At 48.8% G+C, this 15151-nt stretch overlaps 6 protein-coding genes across 6 annotated transcripts; 2 read left to right on the top strand and 4 right to left on the bottom strand.

The window, feature by feature from the left end:
• Positions 1 to 3536: 3536 nt before the first annotated feature.
• EI90DRAFT_844971 (uncharacterized protein) lies at positions 3537 to 4701 on the bottom strand. The gene is made up of 4 exons (XM_039068149.1): positions 4241 to 4701; positions 4009 to 4189; positions 3856 to 3956; positions 3537 to 3797 (listed from the first exon to the last, which is right to left on the bottom strand). Exons 1-4 carry the CDS (start codon positions 4369 to 4371, stop codon positions 3644 to 3646), a joined length of 567 nt encoding a protein of 188 aa, XP_038916740.1. The 5' UTR covers positions 4372 to 4701; the 3' UTR covers positions 3537 to 3643.
• Positions 4246 to 6074, bottom strand: EI90DRAFT_844841 (uncharacterized protein). Its single transcript, XM_039068148.1, has 10 exons — positions 5884 to 6074; positions 5787 to 5831; positions 5546 to 5731; positions 5436 to 5491; positions 5305 to 5379; positions 5236 to 5252; positions 4958 to 5147; positions 4889 to 4904; positions 4748 to 4836; positions 4246 to 4691 (listed from the first exon to the last, which is right to left on the bottom strand). The coding sequence occupies exons 1-10, from the start codon at positions 5897 to 5899 to the stop codon at positions 4350 to 4352; spliced, it is 1032 nt and encodes a 343-aa protein (XP_038916739.1). The 5' UTR covers positions 5900 to 6074; the 3' UTR covers positions 4246 to 4349.
• Positions 6075 to 8481: 2407 nt separating this feature from the next.
• EI90DRAFT_844652 (uncharacterized protein) lies at positions 8482 to 9446 on the top strand. Its single transcript, XM_039068147.1, has 2 exons — positions 8482 to 8793; positions 8864 to 9446. Exons 1-2 carry the CDS (start codon positions 8735 to 8737, stop codon positions 9378 to 9380), a joined length of 576 nt encoding a protein of 191 aa, XP_038916738.1. The 5' UTR covers positions 8482 to 8734; the 3' UTR covers positions 9381 to 9446.
• A 413-nt stretch (positions 9447 to 9859) lies between these two features.
• Positions 9860 to 12129, bottom strand: EI90DRAFT_3122726 (uncharacterized protein; the record flags this gene model as incomplete). The annotated part of the gene is made up of 12 exons (XM_039063540.1): positions 9860 to 10010; positions 10069 to 10169; positions 10222 to 10405; positions 10457 to 10917; positions 10974 to 11059; positions 11112 to 11127; positions 11182 to 11478; positions 11531 to 11605; positions 11662 to 11717; positions 11773 to 11964; positions 12020 to 12061; positions 12114 to 12129. The coding sequence occupies 12 exons, from the start codon at positions 12127 to 12129 to the stop codon at positions 9860 to 9862; spliced, it is 1677 nt and encodes a 558-aa protein (XP_038916737.1).
• On the bottom strand, positions 12047 to 12628 carry EI90DRAFT_844621 (uncharacterized protein). Its single transcript, XM_039068146.1, has 3 exons — positions 12491 to 12628; positions 12114 to 12434; positions 12047 to 12061 (listed from the first exon to the last, which is right to left on the bottom strand). The coding sequence occupies exon 2, from the start codon at positions 12425 to 12427 to the stop codon at positions 12176 to 12178; it is 252 nt and encodes an 83-aa protein (XP_038916736.1). The 5' UTR covers positions 12428 to 12434; positions 12491 to 12628; the 3' UTR covers positions 12047 to 12061; positions 12114 to 12175.
• Positions 12629 to 12781: 153 nt separating this feature from the next.
• EI90DRAFT_3289032 (uncharacterized protein) lies at positions 12782 to 14883 on the top strand (the record flags this gene model as incomplete). Its single annotated transcript, XM_039067140.1, has 7 exons — positions 12782 to 13185; positions 13217 to 13249; positions 13328 to 13688; positions 13741 to 13875; positions 13929 to 14143; positions 14203 to 14486; positions 14535 to 14883. Exons 1-7 carry the CDS (start codon positions 12928 to 12930, stop codon positions 14881 to 14883), a joined length of 1635 nt encoding a protein of 544 aa, XP_038916735.1. The 5' UTR covers positions 12782 to 12927.
• Positions 14884 to 15151: the final 268 nt, after the last annotated feature.

Genomic DNA, 15151 nt, shown 5'->3' with positions numbered 1-15151 from the left:
AGATACGAAAACTGGTTTCGACCCTGGCGAGGTCATCTTCAAGCGATATCAGCTATACTGACTGCCACAGCACGCACATTAAGCTCCGCGGAGTCGACGTCCAGGTTTCCCGGAACATTGTCGCCGGCGATGTCACAGAAAACAATCCTGGGTGGTTCTTTCCCGGGATTCCTTCCATAAGGTACATTTGCTGTGATTGAACAACCACAGACACTAACAATAGTTACAGCAAATGGATTTTGTTTTTGTTTTTGTATCTTAGATCCGTCACTTTTGATGTCTACGTTGGTTCTAACTTTGGTTCTACTGCATTTATGACTCTCCCTGCCATGGGAGATCTCCTTTTCATTGAGAGCCGGCATCATTGACAAGGAGGTCAATGCATCATCGTTGCCGTCAGGCTGGACAACAAGTGAAACCAGTTTACACTAACAGAGGTGGTGAATATCACGTAGAGGGAGATGATCAGTGGCGCACTGTTCATGGTATGTCACCTTTAATTAACATGCTTGGTTGCTTGGATGGATTATAATGGTTGACGCTGATGCGGGCAGGACCCCGCAACTGCGTGAATCCTGTTAATCCCCCCAACCTGAAGCAGGTGCTCATGGTGGAGACCTAAACGAGACATATACTCCCTCAGTTTAATGGTTGAAGGGGTAAGGTTTCATCTTATGAGGACCCAGTGCTCGAACCCACGACGTGCTAGCATCAATGATTATTGGGCCTGGCTGATTTGGCTCAAAATCCGGTGCCAAGCGCAGAGCATTAGTATTTTTACATTATCGACGTACCACCACTGCTGTGACCCAACAAAGCGCAAGTTACTAGTAGATCGGAAGATCCGCATAGTCCAATCCCGCAGTGGACCCACGCGATGTTCGCTGCAACCGAGGAATTCACAACTCGGGATGAGTGATGAGGAGCTTTTGACGGAGAAGAGCCACTTTATATATGGTAAAAGTGCCCATGGTGCATTACTAGTAAAAGTCGGTGGCTCCGCCACCCGTGGATTGAAAGAGGGCTTCCTTCCTTCAGTACACAAGTGGGGAGTTCGATCGCACTTGCGGCGCGATTCTCATGAGCGCTCTCCTCCTTGCCGCCCTCGTGGAGATGACGTTCTCTCAGACCCCAGTTCAAGGCTTTCAAGTGACTCTAATTCATCACGAGCAACACACGGAATATGAGCCCTGCCTAGCTCAGCGGTGTTGCTTTATACACGCGTACTGTCACTGGTGCCACCTACAGTGATAGTTACCACCCGACTAGAGTACGGTACTTCAGAGTCATATTTACATGACATTAGCACTCACCCCAATAAATTCATTTAGCTTTTTAGTGGCCCTATTGCCTTCCCTGGGGCAACACCAATTACGAGTTCTACTATCCACCCAGGAAAGACTTATGGTAGGCCCCTGCTCTCGCTCGTGCGCAAACACTTTGATAACTTTGGTTTATCAATGCAGTCCAGTGGAGAACTGCTCAGCCTGCTCCCTCCCTGTCCAGCAGGTACTGGACTATTCGATACGAAAAGCGCAAGATTTGTCAAGTAACGTCTTTCGATTCTTTCTTGCTCATAAGCCGCTCCCACCCCACACTGGAACCATCGGTACCCTGGGATCCCCCAATGTCAGTCACATCCACAACCACGCCAGTTACAACCACACCAGTCACAACCAAGCTTCCGCCTTGCCCCTCGGCATGCGCTCTGGCATGCCCGCCCGTCCAAACTGTTTATATCCCCGTCCAAGATGGTGCGGGTAGCGGTTCCCCTGATCAAATACTTCACACTTGCACTTGCAGAGCTACTCAAGTGATGAGTTCCAATCTATGCATTCTCCACCTCTAACATCGTTGAACCCATCCTGACATGACGTTTCTTTTAAATGTAAATTGATCAAGAGTTGGACGCAGAAATGATTTCTACTACCCTAATGCTCGTGACGTTGGCCCTCTGACTCTTTGAGATGGACCAAGCAGAATACCCCAGTCCTGCCGACCGTCGTTAATATCGCCGATCAATCCGATATCAAAAGCTGGCGGGAGTGACAGTGCGGTCTAATCCCTCGAGGGACATCGGTGACTGCAATGGAAAGGAAGACGCTTGCGTCGCCACGAACGCACGTTCAGGCTGTCATGTCTGGCCATTTGCGCCCCATCGAGTGGCGCCACTTTCACCAGTGCAAAGTCGAGAAGTGGGAATGCTGAGGCTATTTCCCATCTCGCGGCTCCCGTCCCTTGTATTCATATGCATTGGGAAGGTGACGTCATTATCGAAGTCCTCTCTCACGTCTGGCATGCCTCATTGTCTCATATTTCTAGGATCCAATCAACCATTGCTTGTCCATCTTGCTGAACACTTGCTGCTGCGCATTTCCCGCGTGTTTGATGCGTTCTGTCCGGCCTCGGCGCCCTAAGAAAGGCGCGAGACTATTACCATCCGATGTATGGAGCCAATTACGCAACCGGCCTTTGTCGCTTCCAATTGAATTAGCATCGGCCTAGGAATAGGCGCCAAAGACCAGTGCGACATGAATATCATCTGTGAGATCTATTTCTAAAGGCAACGGCATGATTTCTACGAGGGTTTGCTTGAACCCCCCCCTTCCGATTGTGAAACCAGCTCCTGTCTCTTGGCCACTAAATTCGCTCTCGGAACGGCGCGTGCATCGCTCCTCGAATCTGTCCGCGCCATATGGGCACTTACAGATGTTAGCATCTCGTCGTATCCTCATAAGAATGGATATGGGCGAAGCTCAGGCACCATTCGTTCGAATGGCGGAGCTCTGATTGTTGACTTTGTACTCTAGGATATCAAAGCGAATAAAGAGTCTGCGATCAGATTGGCAATACAGTACGAAAATTGCCAGACACAACTTGTCAGGATATTTTACGATGCGGAGAGGAACGGTCTCAAGCCCCATTATTGAACGTACATGACGTGAGTCAGCCCCTGAATTCCCATTCCATGGACCTGCTATCGATCGTCGATAACTGATAATAAACGTTCTCGTCTACAGTGTCGAAGTATATACCCAGAATTTTGAGGTGAGCATATCATATTCATTGAACCCCAGACACGCAGAAGACTAAGGTAGGGTTCTCCAATCGATTTTCACCACACATGCTACTGCCCATGAGTGCCAGATCATATTGCCGAACAGCTGCCAAACGGTCACCATGATTATCGTCGATATTCCAATACTTCTGACAGTGAGCAAACTCCCATTTGCTCCTCCCGAGGCTTCACATATTTCAGCCAAGGTCTGTCTGAGACGTGAAGGGAAATTATTCATGGATTATATCGTCGAACAGATCATGAATGACATTTATTTATATCGAAGCCGCTTCGCTCCTTTAGAGACATTCATATTCCGCAACGATGTGCTGCATCTTCGCATTTCGGCATCACGACATGACTGTAGCTGACAGAAAAGCAGGAAACAATTTCAGGAGCAAAAAATTCCAGGCAGACCTTACAAGCAAGGTAATACACGCGACTAAGGGGAAAAAGTCCATTCGGATATGTTCCGTAGCTGGGGATGTGAGGTTACCAGGGCAATTAACTCCACGCTTGCTACATATCTCTACCAGCAAGTTGAAGCATCAACATCCCAACAACCTTGTAGTTAGGAGCTTCGATTTATGAAGCCGACGCTGGAGCCGTCGTCGTAGTCGCTGAAGGTGCAGCATTGGTCGATAATTCCTTGCGCCGCCAGAAATGATGTATGACAAACGCGATAAGAATGGATCCTACGATAGCGCACAGGAAAGTTATCACATGTGCCACAGGAGGGCTAAGGTTCCAAAGGGTGAGGCATTGCAGGTGATAAGATACATGAAACGAACACGTACATGGCCTTCAGGGCGTTTGCCTGCACCTCTAGCTTGGTATTTCTGGAATACGGTGGTCCAACGATAAGCGTGGAAGGGGCGAGGGTTGCTTGAAATAATCTCTGCAATAAAGACATTGGAGAAAGTAGACATCGGACATTTCGCATCACTTACAACGGCGTCCTCGGCAAGTCCAACCACGGAGTTTGCGTCCCCGAGAGTGCTGTCCTGTAGTGATGGGTCTTCAACCCCAACATCAAAGAAACCTGCAAAGTTCATGATGGAACCAGCCAAGGCAAAGCGGATCGCGTCTCCGATGCCTTCCACCCGGGGATCACTACTTGGCCAGTCTATCCTGGAACTGCATGTCAGTATGAGTGCGAATACGCTTGCTCGAACGCCTTACCCGCTGGGACCCCAACTGAGGAATGAGACGTTACCTCGATCCACGACATCGGAAATGAATGGGGTGTCATGATTGAGTGTAAGTGTGGCGGTGAGATCGTGCTCCTCTATCAGGCTGTAGCAGAAGACCATTGAGTAGCTCGATATGTTTTTGAGGAAAGAGAACGCCACGGGGAAAACCACGGGTCACTAGGGAGTGAGTAGTTGTTACGAGGGTCGATGCTTCGCACACATCCAAAAGGGGCGGAGACCATCCAGCCGTCCCATGTTGTGCCATTGGTGATGACATAGGATGTGGCGGAGCAGTTATGGGAAAGAGTCCCCGTTATGTTGTACAAGTTGGCAGTGTCCGGACCCGATATCACTGGTGATGGAACCGGGGCACATCTGGCTTGCACCGACAATCCCCTGAATGTGAGCTTCACGTCCCCATCTTGGGCAGGATTAACGAGCTGAAGGCAACAATGACCAAAGGCAGCATAGCGATGAGCCGATAACGAATACCCACAGCAGCAGAGTCCGGCACCACCCAGATGTTCCTAGTCTTGCTAGTGGTGTCATTAAAAATAAATGGAGAATACAGAGCACCGATCCGGCCTAGAGAGATAACTCAGTACCTGTTGACGAACTCCGTATGACCTTGACTAACTAGCGGTGCCCACAAACTGGAACGTAGGATCAGTTGTCATTGGTGAAGGTACACAACAGAATCACGCACCCCTGCAGCATCCACGAACGGGGTGAATCCGACATCATCATAGCCCAGGCCCGTATGACCTGCGATACGCACGCTCACGTCCCGCTGCTGGGGCACCGAAACAATCTCGAAATATGCTCCAGCCAGGGAATGGAAAAGGCTACCGCTGATCGCGATGCGGGAGAACATGAAGACCGCCCAATGGCGCATCCTAAAATTAGAAAGACAGCCCAAATTGGACCACGAGAACAAGTATGAACTGCGAACAAAGAATAGGCACATTGAATTTAGAATCGTACCTGTTCGTTTCGAAGGGCTATCATAGTGCACATTAGCATTATTGAACAACGAGGAGTGATTAGGTGTACTTTGAGCAGCGTGATAACATAGGGCGCTGTGAACCAATGGAACAATGGACCAAAAAGAATAGATGGCCCAAATGACTGAGGAACCCCTTTTCAGTCGCCACGGATACGGTCATGAAGTAGGAAAGCCATACCTTCCAGAACTGTTTAACGCGAGAGATTCCGGCGTCGCTGAGATTGATGCCAAATCCTAGCGAGGATGAATGAGCCTGACTATTCATACACCAGAGTAGGTAGTTTCTACCTGTTCCGTTGCGGGTGTGGTCTAAGACAACTTCCGATCCGACAGCAATAGCAATGAAGACGAGGCCCAATGGAAGAGTTTTTCTCCACCAATGGGACTTGGGTAGCTCCAATGTTTCAGGGCTGTTCTCGTGTAGTATGCCTTTCTGAGATGGGTGGAGGTCGCTCTCAGCCTTTTCCACATCAGCTATCTCGGCGACAGGTGAATGGAGGTATAGCGGTGGTGAGTTTATCATGCTCACCTCTCCCAGAATCAGCCTGTGTAAGCGTTTGTAGGTAGATGTCGGCTACGGAAATAGATCAACGGTACAATGCTTTAGCAAAGGAACAGAGGCTAACCGCTTTCGTCTTCCATAGTTTGGGGGGGGACAGACTAATCATACTCTCAGCTGGCTTTTATCCCTTATGAACTTGACACTTTAGAGCGAAAAGCGAACTCAGGAACCGCAGCAATGCTCCCCTCACCATCAGAAGATGCTGGGAAGGGTATTTCAATTTTCGCTGCAATGAATGCCTCAAGTGAGATAAGTGATCGACTAGCACCATCCTAGGTGATCTATATTAGTCTCAATCCACAACCAGATGGCCTGGGACCGAGGCTAGATCGATATGGCATTCGAACCGGCCTGGAGTAGTACCAACGGCATTGTCCGGTTTGGTAATTACCACTCAATGCACGCACTGCCAGAGCACTGCTCCTCAACAAATGGATATACTCGCTTCAAATAAGTCTCTGCATGTAGATATGAATGAGAGCGAAGAGGAAATGAGGGGAAGAGTGAGAAGGGCAATTTTGGGGCCTAAATTCTCACGCCCAATGGACCTGGGTAGGTGCATTGATGCCCTAAGTATGCTAACGACAAAATAAGCATTTGTCAAATAGTCTTTTGTTGGTTGCCCGAATGCAGCTCACCGTGGGAAATATCCAAAATGCTTGCACACGACCAGCCTCAATCTCAACAACTGCTAGTTTTCCCATTATAACGAAAAACGAAATATCGGGGAAAAGCTGTGCTAGCCAGAACTTTGCCAGTGTTCTTTGTATGGAGTAGGAGGCATTATCAGATTGGACCACTATTTGCAAATTTACGTACACACCAGCTGAGCACAAATAATTCCACCAACATGCCCCTCGTTTATTGGTGGGCAGGCTGCCCATGACCCGTGCAGGTACCTTCTCTAGTTGAAAGTTGGTACCAGTCTGCATGTAAGTAGGCAACTCGAAGGGGGATTTGGGGAAAGACAACAGTTTTGAGTCTGGTACGGCCCCAACATTCCCCATGCCTTCTCCAATTTGATAATGTTAAGTACTATCTATTGGCCATCTCGCTACATGCAGAAAACACTAGGTCATTTTGAGATTCAACAAACTCCTAACTCATGCTCACGCAGATTCAAGGATAAACACAATGACCGTGGACCACTCAAGGCTGACTCTAGCTCTGTCAACAACATGTCAACAGAGATGCATGGGGAGAGGGCCTAAGTGCGAGTACGTAAATACCGTGCTAGCGGCAAGGTAACCCCTTTTTGCCGATTTGAGGGTGGACGGGGTTCTCGCTTTCCCCGATATTTCGTTTTTCGTAGTAAGTTATGTAACATATGACTTGTGCCAAATCTAATTGTGAGGTGTCAATGAAGAGAAGTGACTAACACAATGAATTACGTTGTTTTACGTCATTGCAAGGTATATTTTTGTCCTTCACTGCAAAAAACGAGGCATTGCGTTGTCAAATCGGACAACTATTTTCAAATTTACGCGCACATCACTCACCCTGATCGACAACCCCCCATAATAGAATTCCCTAGTTTGTTGTTGACTTCTTAATTTGGGTTCTGGAGACTCAGTGCCTGAGAGACCAGTAAGAGACATGAAGGATACATGCCAATGACCCTGAGACCACTGAATCCACCTCGACGCTGACTCTAATTAACTGCAGGCTCCTACTCGTGCATCTCTGTTGACATGTTGTTGACAGGAAGGGCTGCAACTTCCTCATTGAGAACTCAATGTTTGGGAGTACGTAAATACCGCGCTAGGCAGTGCAAGGTAACTCCTTTTTGTCAATTAGGGAGAAGACTTCCAGCCTCACCTCGGAGCCGCCGGTACGCCCACCTCAACCCTCTGTTTACTACTGTACTGCTGCTTCCAGGCAATAGAGAGCCATTAATTAGGCTTTGAGTTCTTTGCAGAATTCTCGCCGGCACAGGAGCAGGCCCTAGCAGGGTTCGTCCATGCGTATTTACTGTACTGGCACGACCAACAACCTCTTCCCACGACCTCCGGGAGTTACCGGAGCCATAAATCAATTCAATTTTGTTGATTTTTAATTCAATCCAAGACCTTCGCGTGACGCGTGACAGGTTGTTGGTCGTGCCAGTACAGTATACATGCGTGAAATGTATTACAACGATAATATCTGTAAAATAAACTACTACGCAAGCACAGACCAAGCAGGAATTCACTGAAAATATCTGGGGATTTCCCACGGCAATCCAGAACACTGCGGAGGGTTCCGGTGACTCATGATTCCAACACATCGTATCGCGCTCGCACCGGTTCTGGTGCGTCGGGGGTATGACCCTATTGTGCTCATGTGGTCAGACATGGGGGGAATCGCAAGTGCGGCTTCGATCCAAGTCATGCTTGGGGTATGACCTTCTGAAGTTGAGTTGCACCTCCTGGTCAGGTAGCTGCGACATTCACCTCACTCTACAACCTCATGCCAATAGTCTGCAAGGACTCTACTCTTCTTGGTAGCATGGAACAAGGTCTGCCAATTTGAAACCCTAGTAGTTTGGATCGTGATTCCGTGAGTCCCTTTTTGACCTTGACCGCGACAATCGGTGAACGAGCACACACCACCCACCGTTATTTGCCGTCCTTCAATTACCTTCTTGCCCCATTTCACATGTTTATAATGTTGTTGAATGGGAAAGATAGGAATTGTTGATTCCTCCACTCCTTTGCATCGAATGCCTTCTCTTGGAACCGCCCATATGTTTACAATTTGACCTCGAACGCCAATCGCAATGTCCACACCAAGCTGTGAAGGTTACGCGTGTGAACACACGCACTCTATTATGTACAATCCATTCAGGCCGATACAGCCAACACCAGTCACAACCAAGCTTCCATTGGAATGCGCTCCATGTCTGCCCGTCCAAACTGTTTATATTCGTGTCCAACATGGCACAGGTAGCGGTTCCCCTGATCAAATACTTCATACTTGCAGAGCCGCTCAAGTGGTGAGTTCTAATCGATGCATTCCCCACTTGCAACCCATCTTGACATGGCCTTCCTTTTATGTGTAAATAGCCCAAGAGTTGGATGCAGGATAATTTCTACCACTCTAATGCTCGTGACGTTGGCCCTAGATAGACAGAGCAGAATAAGTACCCCAGTCCTGCCAACCGTCGTTGACATCGCCGGTCAATTCGAAATCAGAGCTGGCGGGAAACTCATTAGAGTGACAGCGCGATTTAATCCATTGAGGGACATCGGTGACTGTAATGGAAAGGAAGACGCTTGCATCGCCGCGAGCGCATGTTCAGGATTGTTCATTATCTCTGCAGGTGCCATTTCCATCGCCAAGTTGCAGACACTGTCACACAAGCTGTCATGTTTGACCATTTGCAGCCCCACCGAGTTGGCGCCACTTTCATCAGTACAAAGTCAAGAAATGGGAATGCTGAGGCTATTTTCCACCTTGCGGCTCCCGTTCCTTGTACTGATATGCATATACGCACTTGAGAAGGTGGCTTCATTCTCGAAGTCCTCTCTTACGCCTGGCATGCCTCATTGTCTCCTGTTGGACTGTCACATATCTGAGTAGGCAGGACTCCAGCCTCTATGACTTCATAATAATATATAATATCTGAGGTCTAGGATCCAATCAACCATTGTTTGTTCATCTTGCTGAACACTTGCTGCGGCGCGTTTGCCGCGTGTTTGATGCATTGTGTCCAGCCTCGGCACCTGAGAAAGGCGCGGCGGCTTAACATATTTCGGCCAAGGTCTGTCTAAGACGTGAAGGGAAATTATTCATGGATTATATCATCGAACAGATTATGAATGACATCTATTTATATCGAAACCGCTTCGCTCCTTTAGAGGCATTTATGAACAGAGATTCCAGGCTGACCCTACAAACAAGGTAATACATGCGACTACTTAGGGAAAAAATCCATTCGGATATGTTCCGTAGCTGCCGATGTGAGGTTGCCGGGCCAGTTGACTCCACGCTTGCCACATATCGCTACCAGCAGGTTGAAGCATCAACATCCCGACAACCTTGTAGCCAGGGGCTTCGTTTCATGAAGCCAACGCTGGAGCCGTCGTAGTCGCTGAAGGTGCGGCATTGGTCAATAACTCCTTGCGCCGCCAGAAATGATATATGGAAAGCGCGATAAGAATGGATCCAACGATAGCGCACAGGACAGTTATCACATGTGCCACATGAGGGCTAAGGTTCCAAAGCGTGAGACATTGCGAGTGATAAGATACACGAAATGAACACGTACATGGCAACCATGCCATATGCCTGCACCACCAGTATGGCATTTGGGAAATACGGTGGCCCAACGATTAGCATGGAAGGGACGACGGTTGCTTGGAAAATTCTCTGTAATGAAGACATTGGGGAAAGTAGACATTGTATATTTCGCATCACTTACAACGGCCTCCTCGGCAAGTCCAACCACGGAGTTTGAGTCCCTGAGAGTGCTGTCCTGTAGTGATGTGATTATTTCAGCCCCAATCTCGTATAAACCCGCAAGGTTCATGATGGAACCAGCCAAGGCAAAGCGGATTGCGTCTCCGATGCCTTCCACCCGGGGGTCACTGCTTGGCCAGTCTATCCTGGAACTGCATATCAGTATGAATGCGAATACGCTTGCTCGAACGCCTTACCCGCTGGGACCCCAACTGAGGAATGAGACGTTACCTCGATCCACGACATCGGAAATGGCTGGAGTGTCATCATGGAGTGCGAGTGTAGCGGTGAGATCATGCTCCTCTACCAGGCTGTAACAGAAGACCATTGAGTAGCTCGATATGTTTTTGAGGAAAGAGAATGCCACGGGAGAAAACCGCGGGTCACTAGGGACTGGGTTGTTGTTACCAGGGTCGATGCTTCGCACACATCCAAAAGGGGCGGAGACCATCCAGCCATCCCATTTTGTGCCATTGGAGATGGCATTGGATGTAGCGGAGCAGTTATGGGAAAGAGTCCCTGTTATGTTGTACCTGTTGGCGGTGTCTGGACCCGATATTACTGGTGACGGAACCGGGGCACATCTGGCTTGCACTGAGAATCCCCTGAGTGTGACGTTCACGTTCCCACCTTGGGCAGATGCACTTGGATCCTCGAGCTGAAGGCAGCAATGATCAAAGGTAGCATAGCGACGAGCCGATAACGAATACGCACAGTAAAGTCCGGCACCACCCAGATGTTCCCAGTCTTGCTATTGGTGTCATTAAGGATAAATGGAGAATACATACCACCGATCCTGCCTAGAGAGATAACTCAGTACCTATTGACGGACTCCTCATGATCTTGACTAACTAGCGGTGCCCACAAACTGGAACGTAGGATCAGTTGTCATAGGTGAATGGTGCACCACAGAATCACGCACCCCTGCAGCATTCACGAACGGGGTGAATTCGAGATCGCCATAGCCCAGAGCGGTTTTACCTGAGATACGCACTTTCACTTCCTGCTGCGGGAGCGCCGGAACAATCTCGAAATATGCTCCAGCCAGAGCATGGAAAAGGCTACCGCTGATTGCGATCCAGGAGAGTATGGAGACCGCCCAATGGTGCATCCTAAAATTAGAGAAAGACAGCCCAACCCGGACCACGAAAAGAAGTATGAAGTGCGAACAAATAATAGGCACATCAGATTTAGAATCATACCTCTTCGTTTCGAAGGGCTATCATAGTGTACATTAGCGTTATTGAACAACTAGGAATGATTAGGTGTACTTTGAGCAGCTTGATAACATAGGGCTTTGTGAACCAATGGAATAATGGACCGAAAAGAATAGATGGCCCAAATGACTGAGGAACCCCATTTCAGTCGCCACGCATGCGGTCATGAAGTAGGAAAGCCATACCTTCAGGAACTGTTTAGCGCGAGAGAGTCCGGCATCGCTGAGAATGATTTCAAATCCTAGTGAGGATGAATGAGCCTGACTATTCATACACCAGAGTCGGTAGTTTTCCACCTATTCCGTTGCGGGTGTGGTCTAATACGACTTCCGATCCGACAGCGATAGCAATGAAGACGAGGCCCAATGGAATTGTTCTCCACCAATGGGACTTGGGTAGCCCCAGTGTTTCAGGGTTGTTCTCGGGTGTGCCTTCCTGAGATGGGCGCTGGAGGTCGCTCCCATCAACCTGAGTCTTTTCCACATCAGCTATTTCCGCGACGGATGAATAGAAGTGCAGCGGTGGTGAGTTTATCATGCTCACCACTACCGGTATCAGGTGTAGGCGTTTGTAGGTAGATGTCGGCTACGGAAATAGATCAACGGTACAACGCTTTAGCAAAGAAACAGACGCTAACCTCTTTCGTCTGCCATCGTTCCGGGGGGGAACCTAATCACACTCTCAGCTGGCTTTTATCCTTTATGAACTTGGGAATCCCGGGAACCCTAAGTGAGAAAGAGACACCCGTAGTAATGGCGCACCCCTAACGGGCATTTCATTCGAAACTGGAGCAGTAGTACCAACAGTAGGCAGGATACCAGCCTCTATAGATAGATACCAACGGCCAGCATTGTCCAGTTTGATGGAACACATTGAATGACACCGCAACCCACCATTCAAAGACGCCACCACAAGTGTCAGCAGCCGGCGGCATCGGCGTCGGCGTGACATAATGGGTCTGGCACAGGGACAAAAATTACCCTGATGTAAAGTAAGGTAATCCATTGTACACACACGCTCTTAGAACCACGCTCCAACCCGTCTCCCAGCGGTTCACTCACAGTCTAAGTGTATAGCTTAGCTCAGTAAAATCTTCCATATACGCCCCGGATATTTCCGGTGATTCGCGCGCAGGACAAAAGTTTACCTCGCTTGTTCTTATAATGGTGATTGACATGTGTACCGTAATTACCGTGCCAGTGCTTCTCACGGGCAGTGCTCCTCAACGTATTCACTTCAAATGCGCATGTGGATATCTATCAGCCGGCATTGTCCCGTTTGGAGGGAATGCATGTGGTCGCGTGATATATGAGTGATGGGGTATGAATGTGGTCAAACGGCGGTAGCACTGCCACCGCGCTTTAGGCTGACCACATGCAGGCCTTCCGCAGATCCCGCCGTTTGGCTCATTGAAAGATGTTCCCCACGGCAGATGGCCTGTATCAACTCACATGAGCAGGACTCAGGAGCAATATTGTGCGCACACAGAATATTTTCATCGAATCCCCGACATTCTCAGAATACAAATGTCGGCTTTGATCGTCGCCTACCAAATTTCCCGGGCACCACCTAGAACTTCTACCCAGGGCACTGAACACTCCAGGCAAGTCAAACGGGGAGCTGGGGTGGAAATCGGCTACTGGATGGTTCCGGATGGATGTGGCCCACATAATGGGCAGGGATGGGCAGAATGGCAAATACTTTATTCGGTGTTTGTGTCTACAATGTTGCAGTATACAGGGTGTATTGAACGGGGCAGGAGAGGGTGAAACGGTGGGGATACAGGCAGCTACCTTTATGTTTGTTTAGCTTGATTAATTTGATGGATCGGATGCAATTTTGACCTAGCAGCCGCTAAGACAAGAGATCACCAGAATGTCCTCCCCCTTGCAGAATGCGTCTTCTAGCACATTTGACGCGTCAATCCTCACCCTTCAGGCCGACTTTTCCAGTGGCCTCACCATTTTGACAACAGCTCCCACTGCCAATGAATTCCTCAGAGCTACAGAGGGTCCATTTGCGGAGTTGAAAGAGCTAGTTATGCAGCATACTTCAATTGCAAACAGACCACGATTTCAACCCCTCGCCCCCCCGGAGAAAATTTTGAAGGAGATTGTGCAGAAGATATGGGGTCATTCATCTGTTCAGACAGTTGATGATATTGGCGAGATTCTAGAGAACGGACACGTCACAGATGATTTGAGCCTCGAAGGTACATTTGTACCTATTGGAATGTTTAAAAACACTTAGAAGCCACTGCACAGTTTTTTTGGAAGCTTGCATCGCAGGCTATGCCAAGAAAAGGGAGAGGTCACCCCAAGAAGTCATGAAACGTTTCCGATTACACAATCCTTCCGAAGCGGGCCAAACGGCCTGGCAGGCATGGCTCAAGCTTCACCGTAAGTTTAGCCGTAATACTTGCAGCCCATATTCGGGACTAATTGTTTCCCAGCTGGAATTGATAGTCAAGAGGCTGCAAGGCTGCGTAAATCACACCAAGAAGCTGTTGAGAAGCACTACCCCGATTGCACGGCAGAGGTGAATGCATTTTACGAAAAAGTCCTGATACATTGTGGAGACATTGTTTTGTCAAAGGATGAAAGGGATGCTAAACCCAACGAAGGCCTCTATCTGTTGCAGAAGGTAACCGGAAAGTACGCCGCTCAGGTACAGTGGACAGGATTCTAGGGACTACTAGATTTGGTTCAACTAAGGCTTTGTGGTAGCTTGCCGCACTCAGCACCATTCACCCCATTGGTGTGGCTGTAGTGGGATTCATAGCAGATGACACACTTTCCCCTCGAGACTCGACTATCGCTTTTACTAGCTCTCCGATGATCGCGGAAATGGTCAAAGCTATGGGCCTACCCCTTGCAGAGGATGCCACATTGGCGATGAGAAACTTTTACGATGGAATAAAGGCATTCAGGTACGGGTTTATGTTTAGAAGGGTACTGTTGGCTTACTTGTATCCCCTCAGCCCATATCAACCTGATGCCATCAAACAGAGGTATGAGTGACTTCTCCTCGCAGTCTGCACAGGCTGAAATTGCTGCAGAGACTTCCTTCATCATCTTGGAGCATTTAACAACTCCAAAACGTCTACCAGCGAGGTGTTTGGGGCCTCTGGTCTCATGAAGTCCATTGTGACGCAGGCGAAGCAAAGCGTCCATTTCAGTGATGATCTGGACCGATATTTGGGTAACACTACTGCGAAATCAGAGGTTGAGTGTGATGCAGAGGACGTGGATTATCACACACCTTTATTGAAGATGAAGGAAGGCCTGAGCACTATAGACTGGGCATATGGGGCGCATACCGTTCGCCGCACTGATTGTGCTGGGAAGCTCAAAGCCATGATTTGTATGTCCTACTTTTGCAGCACTATCCGCTTTGCTCATTGGTGATGTCTACTTGTAGAGGAGGCGACAGGCATAATGGACCTTGGGCACAACTGGAGAGGCGTCAACATACTTCCGTTCTTGCTTGAACACCGTCTCCGTTTTGCCAGTTGGCATCGTGGTGTTCGACACCTAAACAGAGGGCTTCCGTGTGATTGGACCCCATGCGAAACTGCACGGTGCATGTTACAGTTCGATCATGAGGATCCAGTGCAGACCTTAAGGGTGGAACACATGACAGATGGTACGGTGAATGTCAATGAAACTCAAAAGG

This window comes from Cantharellus anzutake, assembly GCF_015039405.1.
Source record: "Cantharellus anzutake strain C23 chromosome Unknown EI90scaffold_20, whole genome shotgun sequence".
NCBI classification, from domain to species: domain Eukaryota; kingdom Fungi; phylum Basidiomycota; class Agaricomycetes; order Cantharellales; family Hydnaceae; genus Cantharellus; species Cantharellus anzutake.
Note: the sequence above shows the minus strand (reverse complement) of the source record. Positions and strands in the feature narration are given on the sequence as shown.

Excerpts from the sequence above, each read along its gene's own strand:
- EI90DRAFT_844971 (XM_039068149.1), bottom strand. The coding sequence starts at position 4,371 with ATGGTCTTCTGCTACAGCCTGATAGAGGAGCACGATCTCACCGCCACA. Across the intron at positions 4,190-4,240 it reads CTCAGTTGGGGTCCCAGCGG|GATAGACTGGCCAAGTAGTG; the intron begins GTAAGGCGTTCG and ends ATGCAGTTCCAG. Across the intron at positions 3,957-4,008 it reads GACTTGCCGAGGACGCCGTT|AGATTATTTCAAGCAACCCT; the intron begins GTAAGTGATGCG and ends TCTTTATTGCAG.
- EI90DRAFT_844841 (XM_039068148.1), bottom strand. Across the intron at positions 5,492-5,545 it reads CCACACCCGCAACGGAACAG|GATTTGGCATCAATCTCAGC; the intron begins GTAGAAACTACC and ends CATCCTCGCTAG. Across the intron at positions 4,692-4,747 it reads TGGTGCCGGACTCTGCTGCT|CTCGTTAATCCTGCCCAAGA; the intron begins GTGGGTATTCGT and ends TGTTGCCTTCAG.
- EI90DRAFT_844652 (XM_039068147.1), top strand. The coding sequence starts at position 8,735 with ATGGCACAGGTAGCGGTTCCCCTGATCAAATACTTCATACTTGCAGAG. Across the intron at positions 8,794-8,863 it reads CTTGCAGAGCCGCTCAAGTG|CCCAAGAGTTGGATGCAGGA; the intron begins GTGAGTTCTAAT and ends ATGTGTAAATAG.
- EI90DRAFT_844621 (XM_039068146.1), bottom strand. The coding sequence starts at position 12,427 with ATGTCACGCCGACGCCGATGCCGCCGGCTGCTGACACTTGTGGTGGCG.